The sequence below is a fragment of the Pogoniulus pusillus genome, chromosome 20 (genome assembly GCF_015220805.1).
Source record: "Pogoniulus pusillus isolate bPogPus1 chromosome 20, bPogPus1.pri, whole genome shotgun sequence".
NCBI lineage: Eukaryota > Metazoa > Chordata > Aves > Piciformes > Lybiidae > Pogoniulus > Pogoniulus pusillus.
Genome location: NC_087283.1, coordinates 23,178,257 through 23,194,109, shown reverse-complemented (window position 1 = coordinate 23,194,109; position 15,853 = coordinate 23,178,257). Strand labels below are relative to the sequence as shown.

General features: G+C 62.7%; 2 protein-coding genes across 16 annotated transcripts; both read left to right on the top strand.

Moving 5' to 3' along the window:
• Positions 1–89: 89 nt before the first annotated feature.
• Positions 90–10,919, top strand: ELMO3 (engulfment and cell motility 3). 15 transcript variants are annotated; one of them, XM_064160670.1, is made up of 21 exons: positions 90–326; positions 777–817; positions 900–972; positions 1,045–1,095; positions 1,548–1,717; positions 2,529–2,628; positions 2,732–2,883; positions 3,660–3,738; positions 4,308–4,358; positions 4,647–4,769; positions 4,889–5,032; positions 5,159–5,263; positions 6,209–6,317; positions 6,856–6,992; positions 7,068–7,231; positions 8,198–8,310; positions 8,535–8,639; positions 8,892–8,974; positions 9,282–9,362; positions 9,531–9,715; positions 10,499–10,919. In XM_064160670.1, the coding sequence occupies exons 1-21, from the start codon at positions 249–251 to the stop codon at positions 10,884–10,886; spliced, it is 2,532 nt and encodes an 843-aa protein (XP_064016740.1). In that variant the 5' UTR covers positions 90–248; the 3' UTR covers positions 10,887–10,919. The 15 variants fall into 15 exon arrangements, 13 of the variants coding, with proteins under 13 accessions (XP_064016740.1, XP_064016741.1, XP_064016739.1 ...); XM_064160671.1 differs by lacking the exon at positions 6,209–6,317 and adding an exon at positions 4,158–4,239; XM_064160669.1 differs by having other exon boundaries at positions 4,158–4,358.
• Positions 10,920–11,630: 711 nt separating this feature from the next.
• TMEM208 (transmembrane protein 208) lies at positions 11,631–15,762 on the top strand. The gene is made up of 6 exons (XM_064160685.1): positions 11,631–11,699; positions 11,798–11,893; positions 12,022–12,081; positions 12,221–12,357; positions 14,417–14,501; positions 15,334–15,762. The coding sequence occupies exons 1-6, from the start codon at positions 11,694–11,696 to the stop codon at positions 15,472–15,474; spliced, it is 525 nt and encodes a 174-aa protein (XP_064016755.1). The 5' UTR covers positions 11,631–11,693; the 3' UTR covers positions 15,475–15,762.
• The last annotated feature ends 91 nt before the right edge of the window (positions 15,763–15,853 follow it).

Genomic DNA, 15,853 nt, shown 5'->3' with positions numbered 1-15,853 from the left:
CTCCCGGAACGCGGGGTGCCCGCCGTGCCCTCGGGCTGGGCCGGTTTCCCTGGCCGGGGGTGGGTCCTGCCAAACCCGCGTCAGCTCAGGTGAGGGGGCCGGGCCTGCTTGGGGCTGTGGCCGCCAGCGACACCGGTGCCGGTAGTGGCAGCAAGGCCCCAAGACCGGCAGCGGGGCCTCTCGGGAAGCGGCGGCAGCAACCCAGAACTGCGGGGCCGGAGCGGCGGCGCGGCGTGGGCGCGGGAGGCATGCCGCCGCCCACGGACGTGGTGAAGATCGCGATCCAGATGGTGGGAGCCATCCCGCAGCTCATCGAGCTGCACCAGGTACCACCCGGCACCCCAGGCTGGCACACCTGGGGATGCTCTCTCCGGAGAGGAAGCGGCTCCGAGGAACCTCATCGATGGCTGTAAATGCCTGGGGGGTGGGGGGCAAGAAGGGGCCAGGCTCTTGTCAGTGGTGCCCAGGGACAGGACGAAGGGTGGTGGGCACAAACTGGCACCCAGGAGGTTCCATCTGAGCAGGAGGAGAAAGTCGTTTGGTGTGAGGGTGCTGGAGGGCTGGAGCAGGCTGCCCAGAGAGGCTGTGGAGTCTCCTCTGGAGACTTTGGAACGCCCCAGGATGTGCTGCTGCTTGCCCTGCCCTGGCCGGGGCTGGACTGGCTCATCTCCAGAGCCTCCTGCAGCCGCCGCCGTCCTATGGCTCTGTGGTCCTGGATATGAAATCCCCACCGCCCCCAGCGGACCCCTGGCTCACGGCCACCCTCTCGCTTGCAGACCAAGCCCCTGGCCTCGGTGCTCAAGGACGTCTGCGACGCGTGAGTATCGCGGTCGCGGCGACACAGCCCACGGCGGCCGGCACCGGCCCTGCGGGACTGTAACCGGCCGCACGTCGCCCAGGTGGAGCCTGCCCAACGCCGAGCGCTACGCCCTGCAGTACGCGGACGGGCGGCAGACCTACATCACCGAGACGGTGAGGCAGCGCCAGCCCCCGCCCCGCCCCACCGCCCTTGTGCTCGGCTCACCGCTGCCTTTCCTCTTGCAGAACCGCAGGGAGATTAAGAACGGAAGCATTCTGCGGCTGACCACCTCCCCGGTACATCCCGCTGTCCCCCCTCGGCTCCGCCGCGGGCTCTGCCGGGCTATGCCCCGGCACTGGGTGATGCGCTGCCGCTGCAGGCCCTCTGCCGCTGCCTTGCTTGGTGACTCCTGGCTCGCCGTGCCTCCCCTCGGTGCCACGGGCCCAGCGGTAGTGCAGGGAGACCTGTCTCAGCCTTCATCCTCCTTCGGTAGCGCTTGGAGGAGTGAGGCGCTAAAGCATCTGGCAGTGCCCTGGAGGCGCGGGGCAGCCCAGCAAACACGGTGCCAGCTTCAACCTCCTTCCTCAGCTCTTCCTGCTCCCTGCTCTGGTGGCTCTGTCTCTCGGTACAGGGCTTTTCCCACCTGGAGCCTCCTTTAAGAACTTGTGGTTTATGTTCTTCCAGCCTTCTGCAAGCCTCGCACCTTTTTTGGTGAGACCCTTTGGCTTGATTCTTTCCTTCCTGGTAGGGCCAAGAAGCAGAGCAGTTGTACAGCAAGATCCAGAGCAACAACCTGGATGTGAAGGCAGACTCGCTGAAGAAGCTTGCAAGCCTCTCCCAGGACATTACCTTTGCTCAGGAGTTTATCAACAGGAATGGCTTGAAACAGATCTTCTCTATTGTGGAAGAAGGCAAGGAGTGAGTATCAGGAGAGGACTTTCCATGCAGCTCTTTTCCTTCTCCCCTGCTAATGCTGCGTGAGCTGTGAGATGGCTGCTGGAGTGTCCCTGTCTCATTCCTGTGAGTGGCATGAAGGGCAGTGGTGGTGGCACGGTGCTTGGCTCTGCAGCCTCCTTACCTGCAGGTATGTGACTGCCGTGTCCCTGCTCACTGGCAGACAGGGCAGGTCCCCACACTTTTCTGGTCCTGACTCTCCATGAATGTGCCCAGCCCTAAACCTACCATCCTTTTGCTGTCTGGGACATCTGCAGGCCCATGGGTTTTGTTGTCAGAAAGCCTTCCATGATGACCCTAGCCACCCCTGCTGCTGAGTCCTGCCACCCTAAATAACCCTGAGGTTTGAGCCATGAGAGGTCTGTGGGCAGCTCAAGAAAACCCTGTCTGCCCAGCACAGGCCTGTCTCACTCGCCCAGGATGTGATGGAGTCTCTCCACAGAGGATGTGGAGCCCAAAGCCTGGCAGTGCAGGGTGTGTTTCTTGGCAGGAGGGGGAGGGAGGTGGGGTGGGGTGGCTTTCCCAAGGGCTTGTCTGCAGTGATCTTTGTACCGTGACAAAGGAGCTTTCCAGAAGCCACTGAACTTCCCCTGCCTTGACTTCCTGGGCTGACTAAGCCAGTCTGATCTCTTACCCAAAGGGCTGTCCTTCCTTTCTCCTGCTTGCTGCTCTCTGCTCCTGTCCCTAGCACACACCAACATGCAGCTGTACCCCTGTCCCGTGGTGGTGTCTGTGAGGAGCCCTCCTCACTGTGTTTGCTCCTCTGCCCCTCCAGTACAGGTGAGATACTGGCTCACACCCTCAAGGCCTTCATGGAGCTGATGGAGCATGATTTTGTTTCCTGGGAGACTCTTAGTTCAGCCTTCATCAAGAAGGTGAGCAACTTCTGCAGACTCCACAGCTCCTGCCCTGGAGACTGCTCCTTGCTGTCTGCAGGCAGGCTCAGGTGGTGCCAACAGCTGGGGCTGTGTGCTGCAGGTGGTGAGTTATGCCAACACCAGTGCAGTGGATGCCTCCATCCAGCAGCTCTCCCTGTCCATCCTGGAGAACATGGTGCCCACCAGTCGCCATCTCTTTGACCTAGTCAAAAAAGAGGTGACACTGGATCACCTCCTCACTCACCTGCAGGTGTAAGTGCTGAGGCCAGAGGACCCCTCACCCTGTCCCGGAGCTGGTGGGGAAGAGGTGATGGAGGGGATCTCGCCAGGTGTTCTTGGTTATCCCTGGCACAACCTTGTGTTGTCCCTTCCTGAACACCTTGTGGGTGTTTGGGGCCTGGCTTGTCCCCGCTGCTGGGGGAAGGCTGGTCTGTCCTGGAAGCCATCCCCTTTTCAGGTCAGGTTCTTCCACGAGGGTCAGACATCTTGGTGCTTCAGGTGAGGCATATTCCTGGCTTTGGCTCTCACCTCCCTCTCCCTGCTGCATTTAGGAGCAGCTGTTTGCTCCCTGCAGAAGGAGATGATGCTGTGCTCAACAGACATTGTGAAATGCCTCAGTAGGTTCTTCATTTCCTCCTCTTCCTCCCTCCTCAGTGTGGAGGTCTTTCTTTCTTAGAACATGGGCAGGCTCATTCCCAGGGCTCACTCCTGCAGCTCCAAAATCATAGAATCAGAATCAACCAGGTTGGAAGAGACCTCCAAGATCATCTAGTCCAAACTATCACCCAGCCCTAACCAATCACCTACACCATGGCACTAAGTGCCTCATCCACAGGTGTTCTGCAGTCACAGCCATGCAATCCACCTTGCCCCTGGCCCTGCTGTCAGCAGCTGCTCACTCTGGGCTCCAACCACTCTGGGTCCCCCAGCTCCATGCAGTGAAGTGGGGAGGGGTCTCTGCTTTGAAGAGGGCAAGACCATTCTCAGACCTGGTGGCTTTCCCCATCCTCCTCATCCTCCTTCTGCAGGACAAGCACCCAGCTGCAGCTGAAGGCCATGGCCCTGCTCACTGCACTGCTGCTGGCTGCCACCAACACTGAACGGCGGGTAAGGGGCTGCCCTCTGGCCATGGTGGTGAGTCGGACCTGGTGGCAGGGTGGTGGGCACAGCAGTGCCCCTGACACAGGGCTGTGCTGCCAAGAGGTCTCAGCTATCTCACACCCATGAGAGCAGTTTTGAGGGGATGCAAGATCTCAAGTGATAGGAGAAGTATCACAGCCAGTGGTGACACAATGCCTGTGATGGTCCAGACCCACTGCCTGGCACATCTGGGCCATCATGGCTGGGCCATGAGTTGTTGGGGATGGTGGGGCCATGAGAGGTGCTCAGAGACACTCAAAGTCAGTGTCCTCACTCTGCCTCTTCTCCTTGACTGATGCTGGCAGTGTGGTGGGGCAGTGTCTGTCTGAGTATCCTGGGACAGCCTTAGGACAGTGGAAGCTGAGGACATGTCTCCTCCTCACTAGTGTCACCCCCGAGGCTGCTGGTTCCTTTCTGTCCCCACCTTACCCAGCTTAGCAGGGGGCAGACACACAGGACACTGCAAAGGTAAGAGAGTTCCGGGACAGAGTGGTGTGTGGGGATGGAGAACCTCTCACAGCCTCTTCCCTTCCCAGGACATGATGGAGTATCTGAGGGAGAAGAACATCAGGCAATTTATCCACAAGGTGAGGAGCTGGCTTCAGCATGGCTCTGCTCCGTGCTTCATCCTCTGCCCTTCCTCACCACCCCCGTCCCTGCAGCCCCAGCTTTGGAGAGCCATGGCAGGCTGGGTGGCCTGCGTGCCCTCTCCTTGATGCCTCCTGCGGGTGCCGCCATGCTGGCACCGACACGTCCAGGGTAGCATCCCTGTCTGCCCGCAGTTCGGGCCACCCAAAACCGCCCTCCCTGCCCACCTCTCGGAGCAGCAGAGCCCGCAGGGCCGGGAGGCACTTCTCACGCCTGGTCTCCCGCAGAACATCATCCACGGCGCGGAGCCGCCGGGGGACGAGATGGCTCACCACCTGTACGTGCTGCAGGCCGCCGGGCTCGGCCTCTGCGAGCCGCGCATGAGAGCCTGCATGGACCCCTGCTCCCAGGTCGGGCAGCAGCCGCGGCAGGAGCGGCAGGAGCGGCGGGCGAAGGGCCCCCGCGGTAGCAGGCGGCCCGCTGGGTGCCGGTGCCCGGCAGCGGACCGTGTCCTGCCTTGTCCCCGCAGGAGCAGCGGGAGCAGCTGCAGGCGCTGCGCCTGGCGGCTTTCGAGGCGGACGGCGAGATCCCGGGAGGCGGCCCCGGCCCCGGCCCCGGCCCCGAGCGGCGCCGCTCGCTCTGCGCGCAGCAGTTCCGCAAGTTGGGCTTCACGGTGCGCCCGCGGCGGCGCTGCCCGGCCCTGCCCGCAGCCTGCCGGCACTGCCTCCCTCCTGCTGCCTCCCTCCTGCTGCCTCCGCACTCGGCAGCTGCCCAACCGCAGCTCTCTGTGTGCCCCTAGAACAACACCAACCCAGAGGAAGATCTCCGCCGGGCGCCCCCCGGACTGCTGGCCCTGGACTGCATGGTCTACTTCTCCAGGCACAGCCCCAACGCGTACAGCAGGGTAGGTGCTGTCTGCGGGAAAGCCCTGGCACAGCTGCTCGGGTTCACCACCTTTAGCTGCCCCTGTGACCTATAGCCTTGGACATACCACCTTGAATCTTGGGGGCTCTTGTGGAGCCCTCACTCCACTTGAGCACACTGAAGACATTGAGGGGGTGGAGCAGGTCCAGAGAAAAACAACGACGCTGGGAAAGGGTCTGGAGAAGAGGGCTGGGGAGGAACAGCTGAGGGAGCTGGGGGTGATTAATGTGGAGAAGAGGAGGCTGAGGGAGACCTCCTTGTCCTCTGCAGCTCCTTGAGAGGAGGCTGCAGCCAGCTTGGGTTGGGCTCTGCTCCCAAGAAACAAGCGACAGAACAAGAGAAAACGTCCAGAAGTTGCCCTAGGGGAGGCTGGGCATGAAGAACAATTTCTTTCCCCAACGGGTAGTCAAGGCCTGGGAAGTCCCCATCCCCGGAGGGACTGAAAAGTAGATGTGGTGCTGAGGAACATGGTTCCGCAGCAGGCTGGGGAGAGTTAGGTGGTGCTTGGACTGGATAATCTTAAAGGTCTCTTCCGACAGAAACAATTCTGTGCTTTTATGAAACCCAGGTGAGATGTCTCCTTTGGGCAAATGCTGCCCTGTTTCAGATGGAGCCAGGTCCTCCCAGTGGGCAGGAGCACCCTCTGATGGTGGTGGCAGTGAGGAGTCCCCAGAGCAGGATGGTTTGGGCACCAGCAGACAGTGGCTGCAAGGTGCTGGCTGCACTCTGACCTGTGCCCCTGATCAGCTCCTGCACGGCCAGGGCTGGGCTTGGGGACACAAGGACTTGTGCTAGGGATGGGGACCTCCTGGCTGCAGTTCAGTTAGGATGTTCAGGAGCAGGCCAAGATGCCAGAGCCCTGGTGCTGCGGCAGCCCTGCACATCCATGGCCCAGGTAAGGTGAGGCAAGGTCCCTCTTGTGCAGTTTGTCCTGGAGAACAGCAGACGGGAGGACAGACATGAGTGTCCCTTCGCCCGGAGCAGCATCCAGCTCACGCTGATCCTCTGCGAGCTCCTGCGCCTCGGAGAGCCTTGTAGGTTTCTACTCGGCTCCTGCTCCAGGGCTGCTGGCCACAGGGGGCACAAGCTGCTGGGGCACCTGAGGCAAGGAAGTTGGGGGAGGGTCTGGGTTTGAGGCCCAGAGGCCTTGAGGGCTGGGGAGGAGCAGCTGAGGGTGGTCAGTGTGGAGAAGAGGAGGCTGAGGGCAGTGCTTATTGCTCTCCGCAGCTCCCTGAGAGGACGCTGCAGCCAGCTGCGGCTGGGCTCTGCCCCCTGGGCTCAGGTGATAGAGGGAGAGAAACTGGCCTGGAATTGTGCCAGGGGAGGCCTAGGTTGGAGAGGAGGAGAAATTCTTTTGCTGTAGGAGTGGTCAGGGTTTGGCAGAGGCTGCCCAGGGAGGTGGTGGAGTGCCTATGCCTGGAGGTGTTGCAGAGCCGTGTGGCCATGGCACTTGGACACAGGGTTTAGTGCCCACGGTGGGGTTGGGTTGAAAGTTCTGTGATTCTACATCCTGGTTCTCCTGGACACTGACCCCTGTGGGCAGTCTGGCATCATCTGTCCTTCTCCCTGCAGACTCAGAGACTGCTCAGGACTTTTACCCTATGTTCTTCGGGCAGGATCACTTCTTTGAAGAGCTCTTCTGCATTTGCATCCAGCTGGTGAATAAGACCTGGAAGGAGATGAGAGCCACCCAGGAGGACTTTGACAAGGTGTGAGAGGATGCTGGAGCCCCGGACGGGAGCTGAGGAGTGTCAGTTGGAGGTGACACCATGGGCCTCCCACAGGTGCTGCAGGTGGTGCGGGAGCAGATCAGCAGGACCCTGTCCCTGAAGCCCACCTCGCTGGAGCTGTTCAAGAGCAGAGTGAACACCCTGAGCTACAGCGAGATCCTGCGGCTGCGGCAGACCGAGCGGCTGCACCAGGAGGAGACGCTGCCTGTGCCTGTGCTGTCAGTGGGCTGGGGGCAGGCACCAGAGCTGCTCTGGGCAGCAGTGGGGAGGATGCTCTGGGGCTGAGGAGGGCAGCAGGCACCTGCTGGGCAAGCTCCTCTTCTAGTTTTCACCACTGATAAGTGTCATCCCTCGGGGGAGCAGTTCTGGGATCAGTGCTGTTTAACATCTTCGTCAGTGAGGTGGGCACTGGGACAGCCTCAGCAGGGCTGCAGGTGGCACCAAGCTGTGTGGTGCTGTTGACAGGCAAAGGGAAAGGATCCATCCGGAGGGACCCAGACAGGCTGCAGAGCTGGGCCCAAGCCACCCTCATGAAGTTGAGCAAAGCCAAGGGCAAGGTCCTGCATCCTGTCCAGCACTGGTGGCTGCAGCCCAGAGCCAGCTGTGTGCTGGCTGCAGCCAGAGCAGGCAGAGCAGCAGCACAGGGAGGGGATTCTGCCCCTCCAGTCTGCTTCACCTTCAGCACTGCCTCCAGCTCTGGGAACCCAGCACAAAGAGGACCTGGAGCTGCCAGAGGAGGCCACCAAGATGCTGAGAGGCTGCTGGAGAAGCTCTGCTGTGGGCACAGGCTGGCAGAGTTGGGGCTGTGCAGCCTGGGGAGGAGAAGGCTGCAGGGAGAGCTGAGAGCAGCCTTGCAGTGCCTGAAGGGGCTGCAGGGGAGCTGGGAGGGATTTTGGACAAGGGCTGGCAGTGCCAGGAGGAGGGAGAATGGCTTTGAGCTGGGAGAGGGGAGAGGGAGAGTGGAGAGGAGGAAGGAATTGTTGGCAGTGAGGGTGGGGAGAGACTGGCACAGGTTGCCCAGGGAGGCTGTGGGTCCACAACCTTCCTGGAGGTGTTGAAGGCCAGGCCGGGTGAGGCCTTGAGCAGCCCGTGCTGGTAGGAGGTGTCCCTGCCCATGGCAGGGGTTGGCACTGTGTGATCTCTGAGGTTCCTTCCAACCCAGCCCACTGCATGGTTCTCCCCAGGGAGCTGCGCGAGAGGCTGAAGCCTGAGCTCCTGGAGCTGGTCTGCCAGCAGCGCCTCCAGCACCTGTGCCAGGGTACCCTCTTCAGGAAGATCAGCACCCGCCGAAGGCAGGGTCAGTGCCAGCCCAGGGGGTCCCAGGAGGGGGAACAGAAGCTTGTCCCCATGTTCTCTGTCTCCAGGGGACTCACAACTGATCTGTGGGGAGCAGCATGCCCTGCTCCTTGGCTGGCTGGTGGGGGTTACCCACGGGGGGTGCTGCTGGGGAGCAGCCTGGTGCAGAGGGGAAGGGACCTGAGGGGAGATGCTGAGCGCTTCCCCCCGGCCCTTCTGCTGCAGACAAGCTCTGGTACTGCCGCCTGTCCCCCAACCACAAGGTGCTGCACTATGGGGACATGGAGGAGGGGATGTCTGCCCCCCCCATCGAGAGCCTGCCTGAGAAAAGTGAGTGGTGGAGAAGAGGAGGGGGATAGGAGGGAGCCCTCTGCTCACTCTCGCTGTGCTGGGGGTGCCTCAAGCTGGGAACTGCACTGCTGCCTAGCCCAGTGTCTGCTGGTGCTGTGAAAGCCCAGGGTGGGGGAGGGTGGCTCTCTGGCACCCCCACCCTGAGCCCTCGTGCTTGGGCTTCGGTGGGCTCCAAATGCTGGGGACACGGGGGAGAGGAGAGGCAGTCCCAGCTGCTCCTCTTTGCCCCAGTTCCTGTGGCAGACATGAAGATGCTGCTGGTAGGGAAGGAGTGTCTGCACCCCAAGGAGAAGAGCTCTGGGAAGCAGAACAAGGTCAGCACCCCCTGCTCTGCCAGGCACCCAGGCACCGGGGCTCAGCACCCCTGCTCTGCCAGGCACCGGGGGCCCGGCACCCCTGCTCTGCCAGGCACCGGGGGCCCGGGATGCTGCCATTCCCAGCTGCTGCTGGGCTCTGGTGGCAGTGGGATGGTGGCAGCTTGGGTGGCTTTGTGGGCAGTGGCCTCAGACCAGAGACCTCTTGGATTTCCCGGGTGCAGAGAAGGAGGCTGGGAGGCAGCTCCTGCTGTGGACCCCATCCGGGCTGGAAAGAAGCCAGCTGCCCTCTGTGTTGTGCTCGCAGGATGTCCTGGAGCTGACCTTCTCCATCGTCTACGACGTGGAGGAGTACTGCCTGCACTTCATCGCCCCCACCCGCTACGAGGTGAGCTCCGGGGGTCTGCTGGTCAGCCCTGCTGTGCCCAGCCGTCCTCGCCGGGGGACGGCAGGCAAGGAAGGGTGTCGTGTGTGCCCCTCAGCCCACCCTCCTGGGCGAGGGAGAGGCGAGTGTGCGGCCGGGCTGGCGCTGCAGGCGCTGCGCTCTGCCCCGCAGTTCTGCCTCTGGACCGACGGGCTGAACGTGCTGCTGGGCAGGGAGATGAGGAGCGAGCGGGCACAGAGCGACCTCGATGTCCTGCTCTCCATGGAGCTCAAGCTGCAGCTTCTGGACCTAGAGAACATCAGCATCCCTGACGCTCCCCCTCCCGTCCCAAAGCCCCCCAGCAACTTAGATTTCTGGTACGACTTCAGCCACGCAGAGGAGTGAGGTCCTCCCTGCGCCCTGTGCCCTGCCTGCACTCCTCAAAACCAACCCTCCAGACTCTGACCCCCAACTCCTGTCTGAAGGGATGAGCCCAGGCATTGCCTGCACCTTGGCCATCCCCGGGGGCACTGCCCACCCTGCTTTGCCCATGTCCTGCCCTCCTGCCAGAGTGTGGGGCTGAGCCATGGAACGTCAGGCTCCTGTTGCAGAGGGGTGCAGAGCAAAATACTCTCCAGACAGCTGAACCCTGCTGTGGTGGCACTGACCCTGTCCATGGTTGGAAAGTGGAGCAGGACAGAGTTAGATTGGGCATCAGCAGGGAGTGGGTGAGGGTGGGGAGAGACTGGCACAGGCTGCTCAGAGAGGTCCTTGAGGCTCGATCCCTGGAGACATTCAGGATCAGCCCTGGGCAGCCTGCTCTGGATGTAGGTGTCCCTGCTGCCTGCAGGGGGTTGGACAAGATGCTCTCGGAGGGTCCCTTCCAGCCCAATGTAATCTCTGATCCCTGCAGCCAGATTTTGAGCAGAGAGGGCAAGGGTGTGGGCAGGGATGAAAGTATGGGCAGTCCTGGAACAGCTAGGGGCAGCACTGCTAAGGTGCTGCCTGGCTCTCCCTGCTAGCACAGGGGATCCTTTCTGGTCAAGAGAGGGTTACAAAGGGCTAAACCACTCCTTTCTGCTGGGTTTGGCAAGGGTGCAGCATCTCTGGAGCTGCTGTGCCAGCCTGGCCAGGCCCCTGTCTCTCTGCTGTGCTTGCAGGGTGCAATCCTCCCCCTTGGGCGCCTTCCCTGGCACAGCTCAGCCATGCTGCTGCACTGCTGCACCTCCACCAGCTACCTCCTCCCCGTGTCCCACACCTCTCCTGCCTCCACCTTCTCCTAGGGGTGCTGTGGGTCACAGGGGCTCCAGCTGTGCTTCTGTCCCCCACAGCGGGGCAATAAACACTGGTGGAGAACTGGGGACGGTGTCCGTGCAAAGGTTTGGAGAAGGGGTCAGGATGACCAGAGGGCAAAAGGTGTCAGAAGCAGGCAAGACTGGGGTGGTGCTGCAGCACTGGGAGCACCCTGGGAGCCTCCTGGCTGCAGGATGGAACCTGGGGACTGGAGCATCAGCGTGGAACCATCACTGTGCCTGGGGAAGGCCCTGAAGATTAGTGCTGCTTAACGTCTTTGCCAGAGACCTGGGCAGTGGGGTGGGGGCACCCTCAGCAAGTGGGTGGGTGACACTGAGCTGTGGCCTGGCGACAGCTGGAGGGAAGGGCAGACTGCGGAGGTGGCCCAGCCCCGCACCCTTCAGCCTCAGGCTCTTCTATCGAAGGCTGGCCGGGAGCGTTGTGACCCTGGGGGCCTTCCCTTCTGCTTGCTGGGGCCACCGAACAGGGTCCTTACGGTCGCCTGACAGTGGAACTCTGCTCTTGCCCGGTGCTTTGGCACCCAGCAGAGCCGCTGGAGCTGCCCGGGGAGGCTCTGCTCTCCTCTGGCCAGCCTGAGTCGGCGGCGGGGTTGGACTCGATGGCTCCAGGGGTCCCTTCCAGCCCTCCGCAGGCTGCGGTTCTGTGATGGCACCAAGGCGCCAGCAGCCCGGGGGGCCCTGCCCCTGCAGGGCCCTGGGTACCGACGCTAAGCGCGCAGGGGAGGCGATGCGGCCTACGGGGGGTCTGAGCTGGCACCGGCGCCCTAAAGCCCTGCACGGCACTGCGCGGCAAAGGGAAAGGCCTCGGCGGCCCGGGGGCACTGGGGAGAAGGCAGAAGGCCCCGGGGCGCGGCTCGGGGCCGCTCCAGGGCTGGGACAGGGGAGCTCGGGAGGGAGCAGGGCGCGGCGCGCACGGCGGGACCCGGCGGGACCCGGCAGGCCCCGGGGGAACTCCCGCGGCCGGAACTGCACTCCCGGGGCTGAGGCGGGCCCGGGCCGCCGCGCGCAGGGCGCCGCCCCGCGGGTCACTTCCGGCGCGGCCATGGCGGTGAGTGGCGGCCGCGGGCGCGGGGGCGCGGGCGGGGGCCGCGGGGCGCGGGGGGCCGCGGGGCGCGGGGGGCGCTGACCGCTGTCTTGGCTCCGCAGCCCAGGGGGAAGGCGGGCACCAAGGGCAAGAAGCAGATCTTCGAGGAGAACCGGGAGACGCTCCGCTTCTACCTCCGCATCATCCTGGGGGCCTCCGTGAGTGCGGGCGGGGAGGGCCCCTCCGGCGGCCCCGCGGGGTGCGGTGCGGGGCCGGGCCGGGCCGGCAGGTGTCCGCGCCGTGCAGCCGTGCCAGCCGTGCCAGCCGTGCCGTGCTCTCTCCGCAGGCCGTGTACGCCCTGGTGAACCTGGTGATCTTCTACCCCGCCGCCTCCGCCTGGACGTGGGTGAGCACCAGGCCCGTTGCGGGCAGGTCTCCGTCTCTTGCCCCGGCCGGGCCGAGATCCAGGCCCTTTGGCGGCTGCCGGGAGCGACAGGTAGCCGCCCGCGGGGCTCTGGCGGCTGACAGGCGTCTCGTCCTTGCAGCTCGCCTTCGTCTTCAGCTCGGTGGTGTACGGCAGCAGCTACCGGTCGATGACCTCGATGGCAAAGCCGTCCTTCACGGACGACGGCAGCCTCGCCGACGGGGGAATCGACCTGAACATGGAGCAGGGGATGGCAGAGTGAGTGTCCTCACCCACACGAGCCCAGGTGAGCAGGAGCTGCTGCCTGAACCTGCCCACAGAGCCTCGGCAGCCACCTCAGCCCACCCGCGGCCGTGGGTGCCAGGGGAGCTGGAGGCCTCTGGCTGTTTTTACCAGGAAAATGCCTGCTGAGAATGCCTGTGTCCAGCTGAGTGCTTGGCCTGGCCGCTGCTGGGCACAAGTCACTGTCTGGGTAGTCAGCCTGGAACTGGGCTAATGAGATTGCCAGCAGCCCTGAGGAAAAGGCCTTGGGGGTGCTGGTGGGGGAGAGGCTGGGCAGGAGGCAGCAGTGGGCACTGGCAGCACAGAAGGCCAAGGGCAGCCTGGGCTGCATCCAAAGCAGCGTGGACAGAGGTGGAGAGAGGAGATCCTGCCCCTCTGCTGTGCTCTGGGGAGACCTCAGCTGCAAGGCTGGGGCAGATGTGGGACTCAGCACAAGAGAGACCTAGACCTGATGGAGAAGGTCCGCAGTAGGCCGTGAAGATACCTGAGGGGTGGTTGTGGCCAGGAGGAGGTTGCTCTCTTCTCTCAGGTGGCCAGCACCAGAACAAGAGGACACAGCCTCAGGCTGTGCCAGGGGAGATTTAGGCTGGAGGTGAGGAGAAAGTTCTTCCCTGAGAGAGTCATTGGACACTGGAATGGGCTGCCTGGGGAGGTGGTGGAGTCGCCGTCCCTGGAGCTGTTCAAGGCAGGACTGGACGTGGCACTTGGTGCCATGGTCTGGCCTTGAGCTCTGTGGTAAAGGGTTGGACTTGATGATCTGTGAGGTCTCTGCCAACCTTGGTGATACTGTGAGACTGTGAAGATCAGAAGCTGGAGAAGCTCTGCTGTGGGGACAGGCTGGGAGAGCTGAGGCTGTGCAGCCTGGGAGAGATGAGGATGTGCAGCCTAGAGAGGAGAAGGCTCCAGGGAGACCTTATTGCTGCATTTCAATATCTGCAAGGGAGCTGCAGGCAGGCTGGGGAGGGCTGTTCAGAAGGGCCTCTGGGGATAGGCCAAAGAATATGGTTTGGAACTGGAGCAGGGCAGAGTTAGGTTGGATATCAGGAGGAAGTTCTGGGTGGGGAGACGCTGGCACAGGCTGCCCAGGGGGGTTGTGGATGTCCCCTCGCTGGAGGTGTCCAAGGCCAGGCTGGACTCTGCAGGATCTCAGCTGGTGGTGTCCCAGCTCAAAGCAGCTGCTCCTGGTCGCTCTGAGCTGTGCTGCCCAGGCAGACACGAGAGGTTTTGTTACCGTTGCCTCTGCCTTGTTTTTTTTCGCTCTTGGATGAGTTCAGAGCCGATGGAGAGAGGTGATTGTGCCCCTCTGCTCTGGTGAGACCTCCCCTGGAGTTCTGTGTCCAGCTCTGGGGCCCTGAACAGAAGAGAGACATTGACCTGATGGAGGGCTGCAGAGATGGGCAGAGGGCAGCTGCTCGCTGCAGCAGGTGGTGGTGGTCCCACGGGCACGAAGGACCTGCTGTTTTTCTAGCCCATCACAGCGCTCCCCTGTTGAAGGCCCAATGCCCATTTACTTCTTGGGGTGCCAGGCTGCCCCTCAGGGTGATGTCCCTGTCCATAGCTGCTCTCAGCTCTGCCTCAGGCTGCTGTGGAAGACCCTGGAGTGGGATAAGCAGGAGGGGAGGGGCAGCTGTCTGTGGCCTTAGCTTGGCTTGTGGGTGACTGTGTGCTTGTCCTGGTGGCACCCCAGCCCTGTGGTGCTCCCAGGTGTGCCTGCCAGCCTGTGAAGTGGCAGAGGGCAGACTCCCCGCCTCCAGCACAGCAGCCTCCTTCATGCCATGCCATGTGTCAAGGCTGTATGGCAGGGTCTGGAGAGTGGTGTGGCTGCTGGTGCCCTGAGCTGCCCAGGGCCCCTCTGCAGAGGGAGCTTGGCTCAGCAGCTCCTCAGAGGGCTTTGCTGGTTCTGTCTTGCTCTGATGCTTGGTGACTGCAGGCACTGCCCATGGGCGCGCTCCCTGAAGGCAGGAGCAACGTGGGCAGAGGAGCTGTTGAGAGTGGCAGGGCCACAGAAGGTGAATGTTTTGCTTTGCTTCCTCAGGCACCTGAAGGATGTGATCCTGCTGACAGCCATAGTCCAGGTGCTGAGCTGCTTCTCACTCTATGTCTGGTACTTCTGGCTCTTGGTAAGCCCCTGTGCTGCTCCTTTCTCTAGTGCTTTCCCTGAGCCATCTTGTGGCCATGGCCTGGGTCAGGCCAAAGTTGCTGGGGAGTTTTTTAACCTGCCTCAAAAGCCTGTGCAAAGGAAGGAACCAGGCTAGGCTGGCCTTGGCCTTTCTCTCTGGTCCTGTGAGAGGGCAGTGAGGAACAGGAGGCAGCTCCAAGTGCCTCTTGTGCAGGACCTCCTCATGGCCGTGCTGCTGCTTGCTTGGTTTACTGCCACTCACTGGCAAGGGCTGAGGCTGGCAGCTCCTGGACATGGAGAGACCAAAGGCTGCAGGCTTTGATTTCCCTGTGACTCAGCAGACTCTTGTGTGCCTCCAGCTAAAGCTGTTTTGCACAGGGCCCTAGCCTCTTCCAGGGCATCCCACGGAGGTGCACAAGGCACAGGTGGGAGCACAGGCACTGGTCTGCTGTGGCTCATGAGCCCCTCTCTCACTGGCCTGGCAGAGGCAGCCTAGGCTCTGCCTGTGCTCCAGGGCCCATCTGGACCCCCTTGACTTCTCATTGCAAAGGGAGAGGCAGAAGGTCCAGCAGCAGGACCCCTCTGGGTGCTGGAGCCCTGCTGCCTGGAGCTCCAGCTGTGAAGCTGAGGAGCTGTGGAAGTGTGCAGGGGCCCACAGCACGAGTCAGGGCATCTCTTCTGGACTCTGCTTTCCCTGCAGTCTGGAATGTTCCTGAGCCCAGCCCCTTGCAAGATCCCAGCTTCCCGGGCAGCTCCCCCCTGCCACAGCTGGCCCCAGGGTGCCCTGCGGCTCTGCCCAGGTGCCCTGAGGCTGTGCCCCTGTTGCTTTGCAGGCTCCTGGCCGAGCGCTGTACCTGCTGTGGGTGAACATCCTGGGGCCCTGGCTGGCAGCTGAGTCGCCCTCGCCCGCTGCGCCGGATGCCAGCGAGAAGAAGCAGCGGCGCCAGGAGCGCCGCCAGATGAAGCGCTTCTAGGTGGGACAGGGACCCAGCTCTGTCACCTCCACGCTGCTCTGCCCTTTAGGATGCACCCAGGCCACTCCCAGCGCCTGGCAGGAGCTCTGCTGCCCTCTCCCGCTGCTGCCATTCCCCTGGAAGAGCCGCCAGAGACTGCCCTTGCATGGTTCTTGGTGCCAGCCAAGGCCCTGCTCCTCGGTGTGATGAGGGCACGCTGCTGGTATGCAGAAGCTTTCTGACAGCAGCTGTGGCATGGCTGGGGGTGGCAGGGTTGGAGAAACCAGAGCATTAAACAGCAGAGAGCAACTGAGTGTGCCAGCAGCCTGCTGAGGTGGGAGCGGAGCTGCTGAAATTGGGAATCCCAGACTGGGTGGGCAGGGACCTGGCAAGGCCCATC